Source organism: Pipistrellus kuhlii, unplaced genomic scaffold, assembly GCF_014108245.1.
Source record: "Pipistrellus kuhlii isolate mPipKuh1 unplaced genomic scaffold, mPipKuh1.p scaffold_m20_p_4, whole genome shotgun sequence".
Classification (NCBI taxonomy): domain Eukaryota; kingdom Metazoa; phylum Chordata; class Mammalia; order Chiroptera; family Vespertilionidae; genus Pipistrellus; species Pipistrellus kuhlii.
The window spans coordinates 48,197,483-48,218,424 of record NW_023425540.1 but is presented as its reverse complement, the minus strand read 5'-3'; the positions used below and the strand labels follow the sequence as shown (position 1 = coordinate 48,218,424).

The following is a 20,942-nucleotide window of genomic DNA, read 5'->3' as shown; positions in this document are numbered from 1 at the left end:
TAAAATAATAGTATATGAAATATGTTTCTTTACTTACATAATTATTGTAATTAGGTGAAAAGTCACTTTTATGTCAATTAAGGGAATTTGGTTCTGGCTGTAGATAAATTGATTTTATAATATCTTAATTTTTATATTATTTTTAATCTAACATTCTTAAGTCAAAGGATTTTTTAAAATTCTGTAACTTCTTTGATCTTATGCTTCTACCTCAGCCTCTTTTGGATATAAAGGACTGTTGAGGTACCAGATCATCAAGCCATCTGCCTGGTTCATTTTGCTGCCTTGAACATCTGCAGTCTATAACGACTTAACATTTGTTTTACCTTCCTGATGATAATAGAGTTCAGTGGAGTTGGCAAAAAAATACAAATGTTTCTTTTTTCAACATCAAATTGTAATTAAATTTGACCTGTTTACTGGTAAATCAGAATAAGTTGTGAAATCTCAGATATGTTAGTTTACTTAAAATTAAGTACTGTGTCTTAAATGAAGAAATTAAATGAAGAAATGCTTTGTCTACCAATTGGTATCTTTTTATGACTGAAGTTCGTGTGCTTGCATATTCATCACCTTCATTTAAGTGTAAATATTGCATTTACTTCTTTCCAAAGATTACTGTATTACAAAGAATACTATATTACTATAATCCTAGGTAACCCTTACTATGAAGAAAGTTAATATCCTAACTTATATATTAAAGAGACTTAACTTAAAAACAGAATGCTCTCTTAAACGCTTACATCAGAATTATTGAAATTTGTGTTAGTGTTCATACTCTGACTGGCTTATTCTACTCACTTGCTTAGTGTAGAATGGAATTGAAATCGGTATGTGTTTTAGGTCCTGGTCCATAGGTTCATCTGTGTTTTAGCCTACTTTGTGGAGAGTGAGTATAATTCAAATGCAACTGAGCTTCAACAAATATTTATTAATGTGTACACTTTGTCAGTCAAAAATCCCTGCTTCTGAACATTATGTTCTGATGAGGTTGGGAAACAGATAATAAATAATATAATTAAGTAAAATATATAGTTTATAAAATATAAGTGTATAAGATGATGATAAATGCTTTGAAGAAAAACAAATGCATGGTTAGAGAGGAGGTTAAGGGAATATGGGGTGGTGGTGAGTGGGATAAGGCAGGGTTGACATTTTAAATAGGGTGGCCAGTGAAGTTTCACTGAGGAAGTGACATATGAGTGAAAATCTGAAGAGGTGTGGGAATATGTGGGAATACTGTATGTATATGAAAGGGGGAAAGAGTATTCCTGGTATAAGGGATCACATGTGCCTTTTTCAGATGGTTAAGTTTGCTGGAGCTGTCATAGTTAGGCAGGTTATTATTGTACAATACATTCAGTCAGGCTTTTTATTTTGACAGAATGTCTAGCAAGGAAGTGAAGACTGCCCTAAAAAGTGCTAGAGATGCAATCAGAAACAAAGAATACAAAGAAGCTTTGAAACATTGTAAGGTAACTGATATTTTGTTCTTCCACAATGAAAGTGTGTTACCTCTTTATAAGTGTTATCAATTCATGATATGTGAACCATTTACTGTTTATATAGAACAAAGGTAATAAGGTTATTTAGTAGAATGGTTAGAGTGGTTATGCTATGATAAGCTGCTCTGTCACACTTAATTTTGTCTTTCTCTGTATTGGTAACTTATCAAAGCCAAGTTCTTAAAACCTGAATATCTCTTAGGTATCTTTTGATGTGTTTACTGTGGGACTGTACCATTCTTTAGTAGTGTGTTGACATTTTAATTCTATTTGGTTTGTGCATTCTAAAGTGCCTTTGTATTCTGATGGGAATGTTCCAATCCAGGGGAGAAATTGAATGTGCAGGAGAGAGAGAGGAAGTAGTAGGAATGAACTCCTTGGGAAGGTGAGAGAGGATGGTGTCCTGAGCTTACGAGGAGGTTCTTTGAAACTTCTTCCATCTTAAAAGGAGGAAAAGTAGATGCAGACCCACACGCTGTCAAGGTTGGAAATTTAGGAATGGGAAGATGAGGATGATCTCCTCTGATGACTTTTATTTTCTTAGTGAAATATAAGGTGAGAGTGGAAGAGGAGTTGATAAGAGGTTTGAGACAAAATGGGTATAAAATAAATATTGTCAATAATATTGTGATCAATTTACACAGTGAGAGATGATTACTAGATTTAGTGGGGTGATCACATTCTAAGGCATAAAAATGTCAAATCACAATATTGTACACCTAAGACTAATGTAACCAATATAAGATTGTATACCAATTATACTTAAATAAAAATAAATTTGGAAAAAAAGTGGTATGAAGTAGTTTTTATTCATAGTGGGTAAACAAACACATCATTTAACCCTAAATGATATGGAAAACAATTTTGTGAGTTAACTAGCACTGTAGAATGATTGGGTGTTAAGAACAGTCTTGCGGAAACCAGTTTGGCTCAGTGGTAGAGCGTCAGTCTGCATACTGAAAGGACCCAGGTTCGATTCTGGTCAGGGGCATGTATGTTGGTTGCGGGCACATCCCCGATGGGGGGTGTGCAAGAGACAGCTGGTCGATGTTTCTCTCTCATTGATGTTTCTAGCTCTCTATCTCTCTCCCTTCCTCTCTGTAAAAAATCAATAAAATTTTAAAAAATAAAAAAATAAAAGAACAGTCTTAACCGTTCTATTAAATAACCTTACTACCTTTGTTATATGTAAACACTTTAGAATGCACAAACCAAAGGCAGGATGGTTGGGTGTTAAGTACAATCTTATTTCTTTTTATACCCAGTATTCTTAAGGAACAAGGGGACACATTTGGTAGAGACATCAGTATTATTTGGGCAGCTTTAAAAAATATATACCTCATATTTATGACTCCTTAAAATTACTGATCCCTCTCTAGCTGAGGAACTGAAGACCAGAGATTGAATGACCTTTTAAAGATTGTCTAGTTAGTGGTAGATCCAGATTTTCTGACCTTCAGTTAGACTGTCTTTTGTTGTTTGTCCATTACTTCCAAAATTTAATGACCTGCTTTTTAAATTTTTTTAATCAGACAGTGTTAAAACAAGAGAAAAATAACTATAATGCCTGGGTATTTATTGGTGTTGCCGCAGCTGAGCTAGAACAACCTGATCAGGCCCAGGGTGCCTATAAGAAGGCGGCTGAGCTAGAGCCAGACCAATTACTAGCTTGGCAGGTATGTAAAAATATTTTTCCTCATATTATAAGAAAGAGTTGTTTTCTCATTTTGAAAATTACAGGTAATATCTTTATTTTTTTTATAACAACAAACCTCCACTTGAATTCCACATGAGAAAAAAATTGAAATTTATTGTTTTTTTTAAACTGAAGATTACTTTTCAAAAAAGTGGTGCCAACAATGCTATTTACTCCTATTTAACAATCCATTAAATTATTTCCAAATGTGAGGAATGGAATTGAAACATTATTATGTACATCTCCTACTAATTATATATGCATATGAAAGATTTATTAAGAATATTCTCTGTTTATCTGAGAGAAAAGAAATGTATATTAATATGTTTTCTAAAAATAAAATAACATAGAAAATTTGCAATTCTCTATCTTTGAGTACAGATTAAATTCTTTTTTCTTATTTAATGGTCTCCAAATTTTCATATTTAATCACTTTGTTTCATATCTTAGTTACAGCTTAGAAGCTGTGATTAAAAGGAGGTGATAGCCGAGACCGGTTTGGCTCAATGGATAGAGCGTCGGCTTGGGGACTGGGGAGTCCCGAGTTTGATTCCGGTCAAGGGCATGTACCTTGGTTGCGGGCATATCCCCAGTAGGGGGTGTGCAAGAGGCAGCTGATCGATGACTCTCTCTCATCGATGTTTCTAACTCTCTATCTCTCTCCCTTCCTCTCTGTACAAAATCAATAAAATATATTTTAAAAAAAAAAAAAAAAAAAAAGGAGGTGATAGGCTCTGGAGTACATGAACCCATTTGTTTTAGGTTTACATGAACAAGAGTATGTGATAACATGTTTATACAGGTGCTTGTTTTTATTGTGTACCAATTGGCGTAGGACCGTGGTCGGCACTTGGGCTCGCTAGCCACATGTAGCTCTTTGGCTCCTTGAGTGTGGCTCTTCCACAAAATACCACGGCCTGGGCGAGTCTATTTTGAAGAAGTGGCTTTAGAAAAAGTTTAAGTTTAAAAAATTTGGCTCTCGCCAAAACCAGTTTGGCTCAGTGGATAGAGCATTGGCCTGAAGACTGAAAGGCCCCAGGTTCGATTCCAGTCAAGGGCATGTACCTTGGTTGCGGCTACATCCCCAGTAGGGGGTGTGCAGGAGGCAGCTGATCAGTGTTTCTAACTCTCTATCCCTCTCTCTTCCTCTCTGTAAAAAATCAATAAAATATGTTTTTAAAAAATTTGGCTCTCAAAAGAAATTTCAATCGTTGTACTGTTGATATTTGGCTCTGTTGACAAATGAGTTTGCCAACCACTAGTATAGGATATCTTATCTTTATTGAAACAAAAATGACAATTTCTACAGACTACTTGGATTTTGTATTTATTTCACCATGTAAAAGTAGCTTTATATGGTAATGTGTTAGAAATTAAAATTCTATAATAACTATTAAAATATATTTTTTTTGTTGTGAAACATTTCAAATATATTTTCAAAAGAAAAGACAATGGTATGAGTCCTTCTATGCCCATCCTCTAGCTTCAATAAAAATCTCAATTTTTAAAAATCTAAACTTGCACCTACTCTCTTCAACTCCAAATTATTTGTAGGTAAATCCCAGACATATTTCATTTATTAATTATAATTATCTTTATTATGAATAGCCTTTATAGGTTCTCACTTTAGCAAAATAAATGCAAGAACATTAGATGTTTTTGGAAGAATAATCTCTACTACTTCCTCTTTTAGGGGTTAGCAAGCCTATATGAGAAATGTAATCAGATAAATTCTAAGGATGACTTACCTGCTGTTTACCAAAAGCTCCTGGATCTTTATGAAAGGTAATTAATATTTGGAGAAAGGCCAGTTTCTTTAAAAGCATGAATTAGAAAAACTGGTTAAAATTACATAGAAATACTGTAATCATGTACTGGGAACTGGAAAACATTTTTCTTTCAGACTGTTTTAACAGAATCTCCTGATAGTGATAAGAATAGAATAATAATACTAATAGAGGATTAACTAATTTGGGAACTTTGCTGTTATTTTCAGTCAGTGTAATTGAAGAATGTTTCTTGAAGCTTTTCTTTTTATGAGAATCTCATTTTATAAAATTTTACTGTACTATGAAAGCTGTAGTGTGTACTGATTTAAAATAGTAAATGACATTATTGAGGTACTTACTTTTGGTGTTCTAAGCCTTCAATTGTTTTTATTAATTAGATTCAAAAGCTTTTTTTCTCTTTTTTTCCTTCTAAGTGTTGACAAACAGAAGTGGTGTGATGTCTGTAAGAAACTTGTGGATCTGTATTACCAAGACAAGAAACACATAGAGGTTGGCTAATGATTTTCTGGGGTAGTATATAAAACTATTTCTAGAAGAAAGCTTTCATTTAGCTTATGGGAAATGTTTTGAAATTGTTATATAGTATGATATTAAAATAATTTAGAGGTCTAATATAAATTACAGTGATTTAAAAACTGTAAATTAGGATTCAAATTTTAGGTATTATAACTTCCAAAGCTTTTAGAAACTGTAGGAATTAATAAAATAAGTAAAAGCATTATCTGTAGAATATAGTGGCCTATTTGCTGTGTCTCTATGTCTGATGCTATAAGTTATGATGATTGGGACATGTTGTCATTATTCCTGTATCTACTCTGGTAGCTCAGTAATATTTCTAGTATGAGAACTATGTAAATTTACCCAATCAACTTATTTTTTATGGAGTTCATAATAGTTGGAGTTCTGTGCTTTTGCTATTTTTATATATAAGCAGATAAAATATTTTTATTTGCAAATTTTATTTCTTTATTGACATTTTTAGTACTTAAGATAAAATAACTATTTTAAATTTCCTCAATAGGTGGCTCGAACATGGCACAAATTGATAAAGATGCGGCAAGAAGCAGGTGCAGACAAGCAGGAGCTTCATCAGCTGTGGGTGAAATTGACTCAGTTGCTGGCAGAGAGCACTGAGGATCAGAATAATGAGACCCAGCAATTGGTATTGACCTGTTTATTCCCTTAAATTTAGAAAATGCAAGCATAATGATTTATTTATTTATTTATTTATTTATGTTGTTGTTGTTGTTGTTGTTGTCGTCGTCGTCGTTAATCTTCACCCAAAGATATTTTTTCTGATTTTTAGAGAGAGTGGAAGGGAGGGGGCAGAGGGAATAGGGGAGAGGAGAGAGAGGAGGGGAGAGAGAAAGAGAGAGAGAGGTGAGAAAGACACATCAATTGGTTGCCTCCTGCATGAGCCCATATCTGGCCAGATACGGAATCTGTAACTCTAGTAGTTGCCCGTGACCCTTGGTTGCAGGGGCTGACACTAACCATTGGACACACCATCCAGGGCAAGGGTAATGATATATGTAGAATATAGAAAAGTACTTTATGCCGAAACCGGTTTGGCTCAGTGGATGGAGCGTCAGCCTGCGGACTCAGTGGTCCCAAGTTCGGTTCCAATCAGGGGCATATACCTTGGTTGCGGGTACATCCCTAGTAGGGGGTGTGCAGGATGCAGCTGATTAATGATTCTTTCTCATCGATGTTTCTGACTCTCTATCCCTCTCTCTTCCTTTCTGTAAAAAAATCAATAAAATATATTGTAAAAAAAGAAAAGTACTTTATGTTAAACTAGATATTTTGTAAGTGTTTAATTTTAAATGTAGAGGCTCTTCCTGATAAATTCAGAATTATTGGCCTACAGTCTCATATTAAGTCTGGACAGAGTGAAATTGGCATTTGGGGTATCAGAATTTTACTTCCTTATATTTATAGGAGGTATATTCAGTTATTTTTTCACTGTAAGAAAGAGACTATGAAATTGCTTTCACAAAATTGCTATAATTTCTAAAAAATTGTGTGTTAAAGCATGTTATGAACTAAGAGTATTAAATCACTGAGATTTAAAAAATGTATATATTTTACTGATTTTTTAAAGATAGGAAGAGAGAGGGATAGAGAGTTAAGAGACATTGATGAGAGAGAAACATTGATCAGCTGCCTATTGCACACCCCCTACTGGGGATGTGCCCACAACCAGGGTACATGCCTTTGACAGGAATCAAACCTGGGACCTTTCAGTCCTCAGGCTGATGCTCTATCCACTGAGCCAAACCTGATTTGGCTAAATCACTGAGATTTAACAATTCAACCAGAGTATTTTATTTAGAGTATTTATAAGTGCATTTTGAATACTAATTAATTGAAAATAATTTTAAAAGGCTTAAAAAAACATGGGTTTTGAACCAGAATTAGGAATATCTTTATTATTCTATTTCTTTTATTTGTAAGTTTAAAAATAAACTTAGTTTCTTATAGTATGTAGCCACTCAATGTACACTCTTTAAATTGAATTGAAATTTTAAATGTAAGCAATGATGGGCTCTACATAGGATGGGAAGCTCATTTCTTTGTATGTTATTTCTTTGTTTGCTCATTAATTTGATTTATTATTCAAAAAATGTTTATCAAGTAAAAACAAACAAACGCAGAAAACAAAACAAAATGTTTCTTAAAAGCCTGCTATGTCAGGTGAGTACCCTAAGAGCTGGGGATAAGAATGTGAGAATAAGTTTTGTAGTTGTTTGTGTGTTGGTTTATCTGTGTATAGATTTAGTTGTGGAAAAAATTGAGCAGTGACAAAATTAGGTGATTTACCAACTTCTCTTAAATTATATCTTTATATTATGACATCATTATTTTTCTTGAAATAGTATAGGTTACGAGAAAATCAAACATGTACTAAAATAAGTAAGATGTTTTTGTGAATTATTTATACTACTAGAGGCCTGGTGCATGAAAATTCATGCACTGCAGGGGGACCCCTCAGCCAGGCCTGCCCCCTCTCACAGTCCAGTAGCCTCAGGGGCAAGAGGCAACCCAGTGATCAGGGGAAGGTGATGCTCCCATCACACTTCTGCTGCTGCCACTGCCATCAGCACAAGCCTCAACCAACCCTGGTTACCTGAGCTTCAGCTGGCCTTGAGCGGCTGGGCAGCCGCCATCTGAAGCTTGTCTGCACCTCGGGCCAACCCTAGGAGGTTGAGGGGCTGAGGGGCCTGGGGACTCCACAGACAGGTGCATGGGGCAGCTGGACCTGCCTGGGGGCTGCCGTGCATGCCTGCTGCCCTGGTGGAGCTGAGGGGACTGGACACCGCCATCTCTGAGGGTGTGGCAGTCAATTAGCATATTCCCTCATTGGCTTGGGTGCTGCCATCTTTGTGAGGGTGTGACAGTCAATTAGCATATTCTTTATTAGGTAGGATATCACTTTAAGAAAGAGAACTAATTATACTTATCCTAAATATTGGCTTCTAACTATTAAAAATACAATAATAGGATATTTGAGGGTTGTTATTTTCAACTTGAATGCTAATGATAACTGCTTTATTTGTGTTCAGAAACAAATGTATCATCTATTTTCCATGTGGATTATTTGCATTACCTTTTTTAATTTTATTAACCTTTGTGCTTGACTAAGCTAGTAAAACTTTATTTATATGGACTTTATAACATGATTTATAAAGAAAATTTGAGATAGTAAACTGTATTATGAGTTTACATTATAGAGTCATAGGAAATATTTTTAAAACTGTAGAACTTATGTAACCTAATGAATGGCATCTTTTAAAGTGCTTGCCTTGGATTCTCATATTTCTGTTCTGGCTCAAAACATTTAGAATTCTTCTTTTGGGATTTTTTTCAAAGTCAGTTAATGATACTGTATGAAAATTATTTTATTATTGAATAGTGGTATTTTTGGTATTCTTTTACCAAAAGTATAACTTCATAAAACATATTTTAAGATTAAAAATTTGCTTTTATTAAAGATGTTCTAAAGAACATGCTGGTGATTTCAGAAGAGATGTTCTAAAAATAATGTGAGCAGTAGCAGTTACATTATCATATAAGACTATGCTTCTCTGGCTGACTACTTTGTAGGGAACAGCAAACCTATAAGAATGTTTCCTAAATTAATGTTGCCAATTTATAGTTATTTCTTATTAGTTCAGTGCAGTCCCCTAGCTAGTGGAGTTAGAATGTATTCCAAAACTTATAAATACATGTTTTTCCTCATTGAAATTATCAGGGCTATATCATAAAATGTATTTGCAGTTAGTTGAGTGTGTAGCTTGTATGAGTCTTATACGTTGAACTGTTTTACATTGTCATTTAAATATGCTACAGATGATAGTTTTTTTTGTTTATTTGTTTCAGCTTTTAACTGCTTTTGAGAATGCACTGGATTTATCAGATAAGATTCCTAGTGAAGACCATCAAGTACTGTATAGACATTTCATTCAGTGTTTATCCAAAGTGAGTTGATTTTTTTAAATCTCTAATGTGAGTTTTCTATTCTAAATAGGAAAGTGTCCAGAAGTATATTTTATTGCTACTTAGTTAATTTTACTTTTATATTTTCAAGTTTCCTCATGAGACTGCTAGGTTGAAGAAGGCCTGTGAAGGAATGCTAAACATTTACCCCACTGTGCAGTATCCATTAGAAGTGCTTTGTTTGCATTTAATTGAATCAGGTAATTTCTTTTTTATTATAGTGTGTGTCCTAGAGGTGTTGTGTGATGTTACTATGGATAAAAAATGGTTTTAGTGTCTATCAGGTGTAAGATATTTCAGTATTTTTGGACATAAAAAGAAGTTCAATGTAGTCGTTGTGCACATGGAAAGACTGATACATATAGGAAAGTATAGTGATGCAGAGGAACAATGAGTTGTTGATCAGGGAAGTCTTTTTGAAGGTGGAGATTAAAGAAGGTCTTGAATTTTTAATAGAAAGTAGATAAACAGGAGGTAAAATGTACTGTTAGTTAGAGGACAGCAAAGAGGAGAAGTCAGGGAGGAAGATTGGGAACCGCAGAACAACACAAAGAGTATTTCTCCAGAAAGGAGATTTGGAGCTGCTGATTAGGAAGCACTATCTTTTAAAATGAGAGTTATCCAATGGAACTTAGATTACAATAATGCAATCAGAAGTCTGGGAAGAATTGGTTAGCAGCTGTAAAAAAAGAAGCAATCCAGGGACTTGACTGACTGCATTTAAGGGAGGAAGTGGAAGCATGTAAAGGGAAGGGAAGCTTTTAGTTAGAGGGGGAGGAGAAGCATTGCAGTAGTGTCACGTGGCAGGAGGGTTATAAGAAAGGGCTAGTTAACCTTATGAACAATGAACTGAGGTCAAGAGGATGAGGCATGCTGAGACTTTCAGGGTAAAGAGTTTGCTTGTGAGTGTTTCGATAACAGGAAGCTTCGTTCCAAAATCACCCTGTTTCTTCAAATTTTTGTAGGAGTCCCATGGTGTTCCCAATATAAGTGGACTTACTGTGTTGCCTCTGGTACTCATCCCTCCACCCCTTTTTCTGCTGTAAAATTGCTGCTGAGGAAATAATGGCTATTTGGGTGGTGGGCACATGGTGCAATAGACAGATCTTGTAACATAAAAACACACACCTGACACCTATATGGTCATGTTGACCAATGTGACCCTAATAAACTTAATTAAAAAAAAGAGAAATTGATGGCTAATATTCACTCGTTTCTCTCTATGCCTGTTCAGCTATTAGTGGTTTGTACCTTTTCTTCATATGCCAGAATTGAATGTTTTCTCAATTTGCACATTTATGCCTGCAATGTTGATTTGTCAAATAAATACTTATATTCCAAAAGCCAAAAAAAAATATATAGAATAAATAAGATCAACAAATAGTCTGCGGACTTTTCCACCTAAATTCAGTATTTGACAAAGTTCTTTTTTCTTTTTTTTTAATATATTTTTTATTGATTTTATACAGAGAGGAAGGGAGAGAGATAGAGAGTTAGAAACATCGATGAGAGAGAGTCATCGATCAGCTGCCTCTTGCACACCCCCTACTGGGGATATGCCCGCAACCAAGGTACATGCCCTTGACTGGAATCGAACCCGGGACCCGTCAGTCCCCAAGCCGACGCTCTATCCACTGAGCCAAACCGGTCCCAGCTTGACAAAGTTCTTTAATAAAGACATAGCAAAGGGATTATGCTGACTGATTAGAGAATGTGTTGATTTATGTGAAAAAAAATTCTTAAAGAGGCTTTGAGGTGGTTATTTTGTAGAATTGAAGGAGAGTTCTGTATCCTGGCCAAGGGAAAGTGGTTGGGTGGATACACATATGGTACAACAAGGTAGAGTGCTTTTCCTGCTCAATATTTGGTTGTAAGAATCTGTGGAATGTAGCAGTTTAAGCTTAAGTTCATTCTAATGTAATCAGTATTCTGGAGTGGAAGTTTAAGTAGTTAATGCAGGACCGTAGGAATCTGCTTAATGTTTCCTTTTTTCTTTATATTGTTCCTAAACCAAACTTTCTGTGTATTAAGAACTTCTGAAAATCTCCATAGTACTTTAATATCTGTGGAACTTGCTACTTGATAGCAACAGTGAATCACTGACTTTTCTTCTACTGGGGACAAATATATTCATTCTTATTTGTCCTCCTTTGCATGTGGAAACATGAAGATTGATGTTCAAAATGACTCAGTTAATAAAGCTTCAATAACAAATAGTGAATGGCTTTCACAGTTGTTATCTGATGAATGTTATTTCATGCTAAATGACCTTTTTGATTTATTTTATTTTGCTTTATTGCTGAAATGGGGGAGAATGAGAAAGCTTGACTCTTTAGTCTGAAGAGCTTAATATTTTGTGTTCTAGAAATATTAGAAAATCCAGGTGAAAATAAAGAAATGAATACTTGCTGGTTTTTTCCTTCTAATTAGGTTTATTTAAAATAAAAATTCTATAGTAGTGATCATTTTTGGGGGGATGTAAGAAATAAATTAGTTATTTTAAAAAACTTTTTTTTGGTAGTAAACTTTAGGAAACAGAATTTTCATAGGTATTACTTAGTATCTATCCTGAAACTCTTCAGAGTAGCTTTACCCTTGGAGATTTAGTATTCACTAGCCCCAAGTCTGGCTTGCCTTATTGAGAAATAAATATGTTGTCAGTCTGTATTAAAGCCATTAAATCTGGAATCTTGGAATCTTTTAAATGTTAAAAGAGTAGATAAGTTAAATAAGTGATGTCCTATCAATTGTCATCCTCTACATTTATTTAACTAGTATTTCAACAGGAATTAGTATAGAGGAGAGGAGAATTGAGGGTTGAAGCTGGAATATTCCTTTTCTCTTTTTTAATTCAATTTTATTTTATTTTCTTAAATTTATAGAAAGTAAAATGGATTTTTAAAATATACAATTTGATTCCTTGTCTCTCTCTACAAGATCAGTTGTGATATTGCTGCCCATGGTTTTTGGGAGTACTATAGAGAATTCCTCTAAATATCATCTGTTCATATGTAAAGAATACCTTACACGGGGCTAAACATGAATGTAATCCTTCCAAATCTCTTTTTTTGTTTCTATAATTGTGCTCCCAGATATTAACAAAGGGGGAAATGTTAGGAAAGTTTGCCTTCTTTTAAAATTTTTTTTGGGTTCATCCTAGGCTTTTGGAAACTATTTTCATGTACCTATCCACACTTTGCTTACCTGTGTGCATTTTGTATGTGCGTGTGCGCACGTGTGCATTTTTGTACCCTAAATATGGATGAACATGGAAAGATGCACTTTATCCCAGGGTTTTCTCTAATAAGAACAGTTAGTTTAGCCAAGATAGTTTGTCATGAATTATGTTTTTGTGGAGTAAGAGAGTTTTGACTTAGATGGGTAGACATTTAAGGTGAAATTTTAATAGCCATTTCACTTTCTTTATTAAGACAGCTTTTGAAATTTAAGTTATGTAGGTTTTGGTGCTTAGAAATTTGATATATGTATGCTAATAACTTTTTCTTTTAATACCAGGAATCCTTTCTGATGAAGGACAACAGTATTGTTGTAGACTAGTGGAAATGGATTCAAAAAGTGGTCCAGGCCTCATTGGTTTAGGCATTAAAGCATTACAAGACAAAAAGTATGAAGATGCTGATAGGAATTTAAGAGAAGGTAAGTATACAGTGGATAGCTTGTAACATGAGGTACTAGTCAGTAGGTATTTATCTTTGGCCCTTTCTTTAAGGAATGTATATTTAAGGTAGGAATGAAAAACAATAAACTTACATACTGGCAGTATGCTTAAGTTTGAATTCCAACTCTGCCACTTACTAATTTCAAGACCTTGGGGAACTTAAACTCTCTGTGTCTCAATGTCTTCATTTATAAAATAGGGATAATAATATCTCCAGCCTTAATTCAGACGAGATCGGGCGCGTTCAGGGTGGTATGGCTGTAGACTCCAGCCTTAATTCAAATTGAGATCTGAATGACAAATACAAGCCTGGTATTGGAAGGAGCATTTCAGGTAAAAAAAAAAAAAAAAAAAATTAAATAGCTGAGGGTAGAGGAAAGCTGGGCATCAGGAAACTGCTTATGGTTTGGCCAGATTTTCGAATGAAGTATAGGAGCAGGAAGGGGCAAGAATTGAGGCCGAAGAGGGGCTTATAAACCTTGTTAAGCACCTTAAGGGCAGTAGGGAAATATTCTCACCACAGTGTAGAGGATGCAGTGATCTGGGATAAAGATGATGGAGGTGTGATTAGTCCGGTGGTAGAGAAATGGATAAGTGCCTGGAAACAGTGTGGCTTTGTGACTGATTAGATGTGAGAGAGAAGGGAGAGGGGGGGCGAGTCTGATTTGTTTTTTGTTTTGTTTTCTTTTATTATTTATTGTTAATTCTCACTCCTGAATATTTTTCCAATAATTTTTAGAGAGAGGGAGGAAGTGGGGGAGATAGGTAAGTAGGTAGGAAGGTAGAAACATTGATGTGAGAAACATCGGTTTGTTGCCTCCTGCACAGTCCCAGACTGGAACGAGGGATGGAACCTGAAACCTAGGTACGTGCCCTTGACTGGGGATTGAACCCGAGACCCTTCCGTGCGTGGGCCAATGCTCTAACCATTGGGAAACATCAGTCAGGGTGGGAGGAGTCTGATTTGCTGAGTAGTTGGTGGTGCCATTCATCTCAGTAGTTATGGAAACTAGATTTTGTGCTTGCTTTTATCCTTTCAGGGTTAAAAGAAAGTCCTCTCTGCACAACTGGTTGGTATCATCTGGCAGAAGCCCAAGTCAAAATGCATAGACCTATGGAAGCTGTTCTTTCATGCAATCAAGGTATTCTTGACATGTTTAAGTGCGGCCAACCCTATTTCTTTTCATCTTCCAGAAGAAAGATAGTGGTTTTAAAAAACAGGTATAGCCTGGTGTGTCCTAGGGCTTTCACTGGTTCTTGATTCCTCTGATGTAGATATGGAAGGAAAGGCATCTTGGAGCCTATTTGAATGGCATGGGATAGAAAATCACAAAAAGTGATTCACTGCTGTGATGCAGCTGGAGGCCCAGCCTCTGTAGTTGAGAAATAGTTCACCCTGGTGCATTCTAATTCAGCTTATTTTCCTTCTAGTATCCTTAATTTACTTCTTATAGATGCATTGGCTAAGGGCTAACCTTTGGTATATAGCAGATAGGGGTAGCCATTGTTTGTTTCAGGATGTTCAGTTTTATCATGTTATGTGAATATAAAGGTTTTAAATTTAGATCTGTTTTAAATTCAGATATTTTCATATGGAGATTAGGGAAGAATTTATACTTAGCTTTAAATTATTCTTCAAGTATATTGCTTTGGCAATTTATTCTTATTGTAATGATAATTTATTATATGTCCCTTAAAAGAAAAAAATATGAAGTGATATGGTTGTCTTCATTCAGATGTCCTTAATTTTGCCAGCTCTGAAGAACATAGATAATGTTGGTACGTCTGGTGGCAGTCTTCATCAGAAGAATCTTTGTCTTCGTTTGAAAGCAGAGGCTTTGATTAAACTCCCAGATAATGAATCTGCAGAGGAAGCAATTTGTACTCTTGACCAGGTAGATTTACCATAGAATTTTCCACTTCAACTTACTTAGTTTCCAATCAATGAGGAATCAATCACTTTTTCCTTACTACAAGTATTTACTTACATGAATTTTGTGTTAGAGGTATGAATTCACTTTTGTAAATCATTCACGCAATTGGAAACTCTACAAGTTACATATTTGCTTTTTGTTTAAGTACTTAAAATTTTTTTTATATGATACAATTTCTCTCTTTAATTCTTGCTCTTATTATTCTTTTCTCTTTTTTCCCTATTAGATTATTACTTAATTATTACTAATTTGGGATTTAAAAATTTTTTCTTACAGAAAATATTTTGTCAGTTACTGTCAAGAATAATTAAAGAGACTAGTAGATTCATGGTAGAGAATGTTTATTTATTGGTTTTACTTAATAAAACCAATAAATAATGAAATTGATTTTTTAATGTTTTTGGTTCAAGCAATTTATAATTCCCTGGCAAAAAACTATGAATTATTATGAATTATAACAACACAGTGTCTTTATTTAGTAAATATTTTTTGTCGGATAAAAGCATTTTTTAATCTAAAATTAAAATTATTTTACTCAGTATATTGTAAAGTTTTGACTTTTAAAATCATTTTTTTGGTATACTTTAAAGGGCTTTGCATTTATATTATTTCTTTAAAATTGGCACAATTGTTAGCATCCTTTAAGAACCAAGTCCTAATTTTCTTATTTTCTACTTGCCTTCTGACCAACTGTTTTTGTGTGCATGCTCTGTAGAGGTCTTTCCAGTATTATTTTGTTACAGGGAAAACAAAAAGTTCTTTGGAGAACTGGTAGAGTCTGAGATAGAGAATGTACAAGATGAGCTCAGAACATCTTATAATGCTAGAAAGCAAGGAAACAGGATCCCAGCACTGTGTCAGAAGAGTTCAGGAACTAGCATCATGGATTTTCAATGGCTGAAGAGTGTGGATGGTTTGAGTACAAGTAACTGCAGTGAATTGAAAGGCATAAAATATGTTTAAATCCATGTGTTCATGATGATACAAAAATAAATAAATAAAGCATCCTTGAAGGACGCTAAGGGACCAATTGAAAAGAAAATTACAGTAGTTATCCTGCTTTCCCTATATGAACTGTTCCTAAGAATAGATAAAGAGAGAATAGATAAAGAGAGAAGGGAAAATTTCTCTTTGTTGAGTAGTCCACAAAGGAATGATAGAATGAGAAAAATAATCATCATTTTTGCAGTCTGTAATGAATGACTCTATCTAGTCATCAAGTATGGATGGCCGCTAACATCACGAAAAGACAGACAAGTAGACATAACCAAGTGTAAGGCCATGTGAGGTATTCTTGCCAAAACATCAAGCTTGATTTAGGTCAAGCTTCTAGACCAAATATACAAAAGAGACAAAGGGACAGGTCAATACCATGACAATATCTTATGCAAAAAAAAACATTACAAGAAGCTGACAAATGGCCCATATTTTTTAACAGTTAAATTGTAATGGAGGGGGAAAGAAAAAGAGAGATGAAAGGGTATCCTAGAGATTAAAAGAGACTTAAGAGACCTCTTAGCTACTTGAAATATCTGTACCTTGTTTAGATTTTGATTAAAATAAATAAATTACTCAAATGGACAATTGAGAACTTTAAATACTAATTATTTGCTGATGTTAATGATATATTGGTTTTGTTTAAATGTATATAATGGTTGAACGATTGTTATTTAAAAATGAACTTAATTTTTAGTTATAGATGCTGAAATAGCAGGTTAAAAAGTTAAAATATATGGAAACAATCTAAATAAGAATGTGGTGAAATGGGTGGAGGTATAGAGAAGAAAAGATTGGCTTTGAGTTAATTTTGAAGTTGGATGATGAGTACATGAGGTTTTATTATACTCTTTAATTTTTTTATGTGTTGGAAGTTTTCTCTAATAAGTTTATAGAGAATGAAAATGTTAATAGTGATAGAATTCCAGACGTCTGTGTCTTTATTCTGTGTTTCTCTATGGTCATTCTTTAGTTAAAGCAAATATTGCTGCATTCTGTTGAAGGAGATTTGTAGCAATTCTTTGCAATTACTTTCTAGGTTTCTGATGCAAATAATATCCCAGGACTTTTGGTTCTCAAAAGCTTGGCCTGTCTGAACAAAGGCTCATTAAATGAAGCTTCAAAGGTTGGTTTTTTTCATTCAAGGTGAGATTTTTTTAAGAAGTATTTATTATTTGGATATGGAATTGACAGATATCTACTTCATAGATTATGGAAGACGTTCTCTCTTCTTACCCTGACCTAGCTGAAGCTCATGCCCTAGAAGCCTTTATTCATTTTACCAAAAAGGACTATGTACAAGCAGAAAAATGGTAAGGATATATAGATTGCTCGTATATCAAGTCATATCTTAGTTTTTTATATTTTTCAAAAATTCAAAATAAATGGGCTTGGTAAAGATCTAGTTTTGTATAAATTTGATCTTGTAAGCTTTATTAGTATTTTTAAGAAATATATTTTGCATATAACACAGTAACTATAAACATTTCCATGATGAGTTTGAAATGTGATCAGCTGATTATCATATTCAGTAACCAAACATAATGTTTGGTGTGAACACTTAGCACATTGGTAGTGCTAAAGGCCATTGTGCTTTTTAAAGTTCCTGTTACTAAAAACAAATCATGTTGCTTTTTTTTCCCATTATAATCTGAATCCTGAAGTAGTGACTTGTTTCAAAATCAGCATCCTTGAATCATTCAAACTTTGATTGCTTCAACTAGGAGTCTGCTATATCATATAAATTTTAATATTTTTTACTTCCCCTTGGTGATTTAGTTTTCAGAGAGCTCTTGAGAAAGATGCTGAAGTTGCTGAATATCATTACCAACTAGGGTTAACATATTGGTTCATGGGTGAAGAAACAAGAAAAGATAAAACTAAAGCTCTTACCCACTTTTTAAAGGTAAAATAAGTGCTACTTTCAATTCTTAATTGAAATGAATTCATTATAAACCCATAAATAATAATTATATAAGTTGTGTACTTGAAATTACTACTAAACTGATTTTTATGTTTCATCTTTCATACATAAGGTTTTGTGAGAATGTTATATGGATATTCAAGGAGAAAATTGAACCATAATAGTTATTTATTTAAAAATCATGTGTGATGGAAATAAGACACAATTATCTCTGAAAAACAGTTTTTAGGTAATTTGCAGTGTAATTTTATGTAACTCTAGATGTTAAAGTCTTTATTATTTTGACTAATAAAAGCAGATAATTTAAATTTCACATTTCTTTTAACAAAGATAACATTTTTACTTTTATACTAAGCAGTGACGGCTAGTTTTCATGTCTGTTTTAAATCTTATATTAGAGGGTATTTTGGCATATTTTTATGTATATTTAATAAACCTATTCCTTTTTTTCCCTTTAATTTGTGTATTTACATTTTGTGCTTTTAAAGGGACCCTTCCAAACAATTTTAATATTCTGTTGTTATCAATTTTTAATTGGAAGGCTGCCAGACTGGATACATATATGGGCAAAGCTTTCTGCTATTTAGGTCATTATTACAGAGATGTAGCAGGAGATAAAAACAGAGCTCGTGGATGTTATAGGAAAGCTTTTGAATTGGATGATACTGATGCTGAATCTGGAGCTGCAGCTGTTGATTTAAGCGTGGAGCTTGAAGAGATGGTATGTCTAATAACAAACACACTTTTATCTTTTGTTTTATGTGAAGTGTAGAAATAGAAACATTTTTATGTATGTATACTTACAATTATTTTTATTATATTTTGTAAATGCAATATAAATTATTTTGTCACTGTTTTGTAGAGTACATTTTTTTCCTTTGGCAGACATTAAAATCCTCATCATTTATTGTTGAAACTGTAGTTCAGTGTATACCAGTGAAATATATTTGAATACTTTACATAAGTGTTCTGTATTTTTATGATATTTGATATCTCTAATATTAGTCCTTTCTTCTTATTAGGAAACTGCCTTAGCTATCCTAACAACAGTAACTCAGAAGGCAAGTGCTGGAACTGCCAAATGGGCTTGGCTTAGGCGAGGACTGTACTATTTGAAAGCTGGTCAACATTCTCAAGCAGTGGCTGAGTAAGGCACCTTACTGTATTTAAACTCTGTTAAACAGCCTAATGGTTTCTTAAACTCCATTTGTACCCCAAATGAACTTTACAGGTTAACTCACGCCAGGTTGTGTTTTGAGGGAAGAAATAATAAAATTTATTTAAGGTTGATTGATTCTTATTATCTTCAAGGCACTGGAGTTGCAAAAATGGATTAAATAATGTCCTGTTGCTAAGGTGATAGCCAATCTAGTGAAGTCTAATAGTATCATACATATAGTAGGTTCTCCATAAAAATTCAAGGAATGATAAAAGCTGAGGCTATTACCTTTGTTCTCCAAATGACATACATTGTTTTTGGGCAGTGGAGACATTAGCAGCTTGAAGGGCATTTGGAGCAGCTCATTTTTAGTCATTTTGGTTTGAAATACACTTAAGGGTAAATAAAGTATGTATATTTGAATAAAGATAAAGCTGCTTCTGATTTATGTTAATATCTATAATATAGGCATTTAAAATATTTTCTGGAAATGGAATTTAATCAGAAATTTTAAGCATTATCCCTGTTTTCTAACTGTGATTATTTCTGTTTTGGTAGGATTGGCATGGTTTGGAGATGAGGCATACTGAGATATATAGCTATTCTGGTAGGATAGGATGAAAATTTTCCAGGTAGTCAAAAAAAGAAATTCTGATTAGCACTTCTTAAAAAAAAAATTAGTTTATTCTTACTTATTTTGAATTTGTAATAAAATTTCTTAATATTAAGAAATATTCAAAGCTATAAAGGAACAGATGATATACCTGCTTTAAATAGCACTTTTACAAATAGAAGGAAGCATGGATATGTGTGATTCAGTTGAATTATTTATTTTATATTTTTCCTTTCAGATGTGGAAGTAGATCTATTACTTTTAGTTCTCTTACTGTTTCTTGAAATTTTAGTTTACAGGCAGCATTAAGGGCAGACCCAAAGGACTTCAATTGTTGGGAATCATTAGGAGAGGCATACTTAAGCAGAGGTGGCTATACTACAGCCTTGAAATCCTTCACAAAAGCGAGTGAGCTGAACCCAGAATCCACATACAGTGTGTTTAAGGTGGCAGCAATACAGCAAATCCTAGGCAAATATAAGGAAGCTGTAGCTCAATACCAGCTGATCATTAAAATGAAAGAAGATTATGTACCTGCTTTGAAAGGTAATTTTTTAAATAGCTCCTTTGATTTTTGTGATTCAAAAGTACAAAATCCATGAGTGAATTTCCTAAATGTATTTAGTAACTTGTAAAAAGGACTTCTTGCCTGGCTGGTGTGACTCAGTGGTTGAACTTTGACCCATGACCCAGGAGCTCACTTTTTGATTTCCTGTCAGAGCACAGGCCTGGGTTATGGGCTTGATCTCCAGTAGGGGGCATGCAGGAGACAGCCAGTCAGGGATTCTCTCTCATCATTGCTGTTTCCATCTCTCTATTCCCTTCCTCAATAAAATCAATAAAAAAATATTTAAAAGGAAATAAGAGCCTGGCCTGCGTGGCTCAGTGATTGAGCATCGACCTATGAACCAGGAGGTCATGGTTCGATTCCCGGGCAAGGGTGGGCACATAGTCAGGGTTGTGGGCTTGATCCCCAGTGTGCGGCATGCAGGAGGCCGCCGGTCAATGATTCTTTCTCATCATTGATGTTTCTTTTTTTTTTTTTTAATATATTTTACTGATTTTTTTAGAGAGGAAGGGAGAGAGATGGAGAGCCAGAAACGTTGATGAGAGAGAAACATTGACCAGCTGCCTCTTGCCCACCCC

The 20,942-nt window shown here is 34.2% G+C and overlaps 1 protein-coding gene across 4 annotated transcripts in view; it reads left to right on the top strand.

Annotated features, from left to right (window-relative positions):
- TTC37 (tetratricopeptide repeat domain 37) overlaps nucleotides 1-20,942 on the top strand; it is a 66,306-nt gene that overhangs the window by 6,090 nt on the left and 39,274 nt on the right. For all 4 annotated transcript variants that reach the window (XM_045571759.1, XM_036410988.2, XM_045571760.1 and 1 more), the window contains 16 exons: nucleotides 1,385-1,475; nucleotides 3,038-3,181; nucleotides 4,895-4,986; nucleotides 5,405-5,480; nucleotides 6,013-6,153; nucleotides 9,375-9,473; nucleotides 9,583-9,691; nucleotides 13,008-13,148; nucleotides 14,211-14,312; nucleotides 14,926-15,065; nucleotides 17,140-17,226; nucleotides 17,310-17,413; nucleotides 17,880-18,006; nucleotides 18,566-18,745; nucleotides 19,047-19,171; nucleotides 20,089-20,342. In XM_045571759.1, coding sequence (XP_045427715.1) covers nucleotides 1,386-1,475; nucleotides 3,038-3,181; nucleotides 4,895-4,986; nucleotides 5,405-5,480; nucleotides 6,013-6,153; nucleotides 9,375-9,473; nucleotides 9,583-9,691; nucleotides 13,008-13,148; nucleotides 14,211-14,312; nucleotides 14,926-15,065; nucleotides 17,140-17,226; nucleotides 17,310-17,413; nucleotides 17,880-18,006; nucleotides 18,566-18,745; nucleotides 19,047-19,171; nucleotides 20,089-20,342 — 2,011 coding nt within the window. In that variant the 5' untranslated portion in view covers nucleotide 1,385. The remainder of the gene's footprint in view (nucleotides 1-1,384; nucleotides 1,476-3,037; nucleotides 3,182-4,894; nucleotides 4,987-5,404; nucleotides 5,481-6,012; nucleotides 6,154-9,374; nucleotides 9,474-9,582; nucleotides 9,692-13,007; nucleotides 13,149-14,210; nucleotides 14,313-14,925; nucleotides 15,066-17,139; nucleotides 17,227-17,309; nucleotides 17,414-17,879; nucleotides 18,007-18,565; nucleotides 18,746-19,046; nucleotides 19,172-20,088; nucleotides 20,343-20,942) is intronic.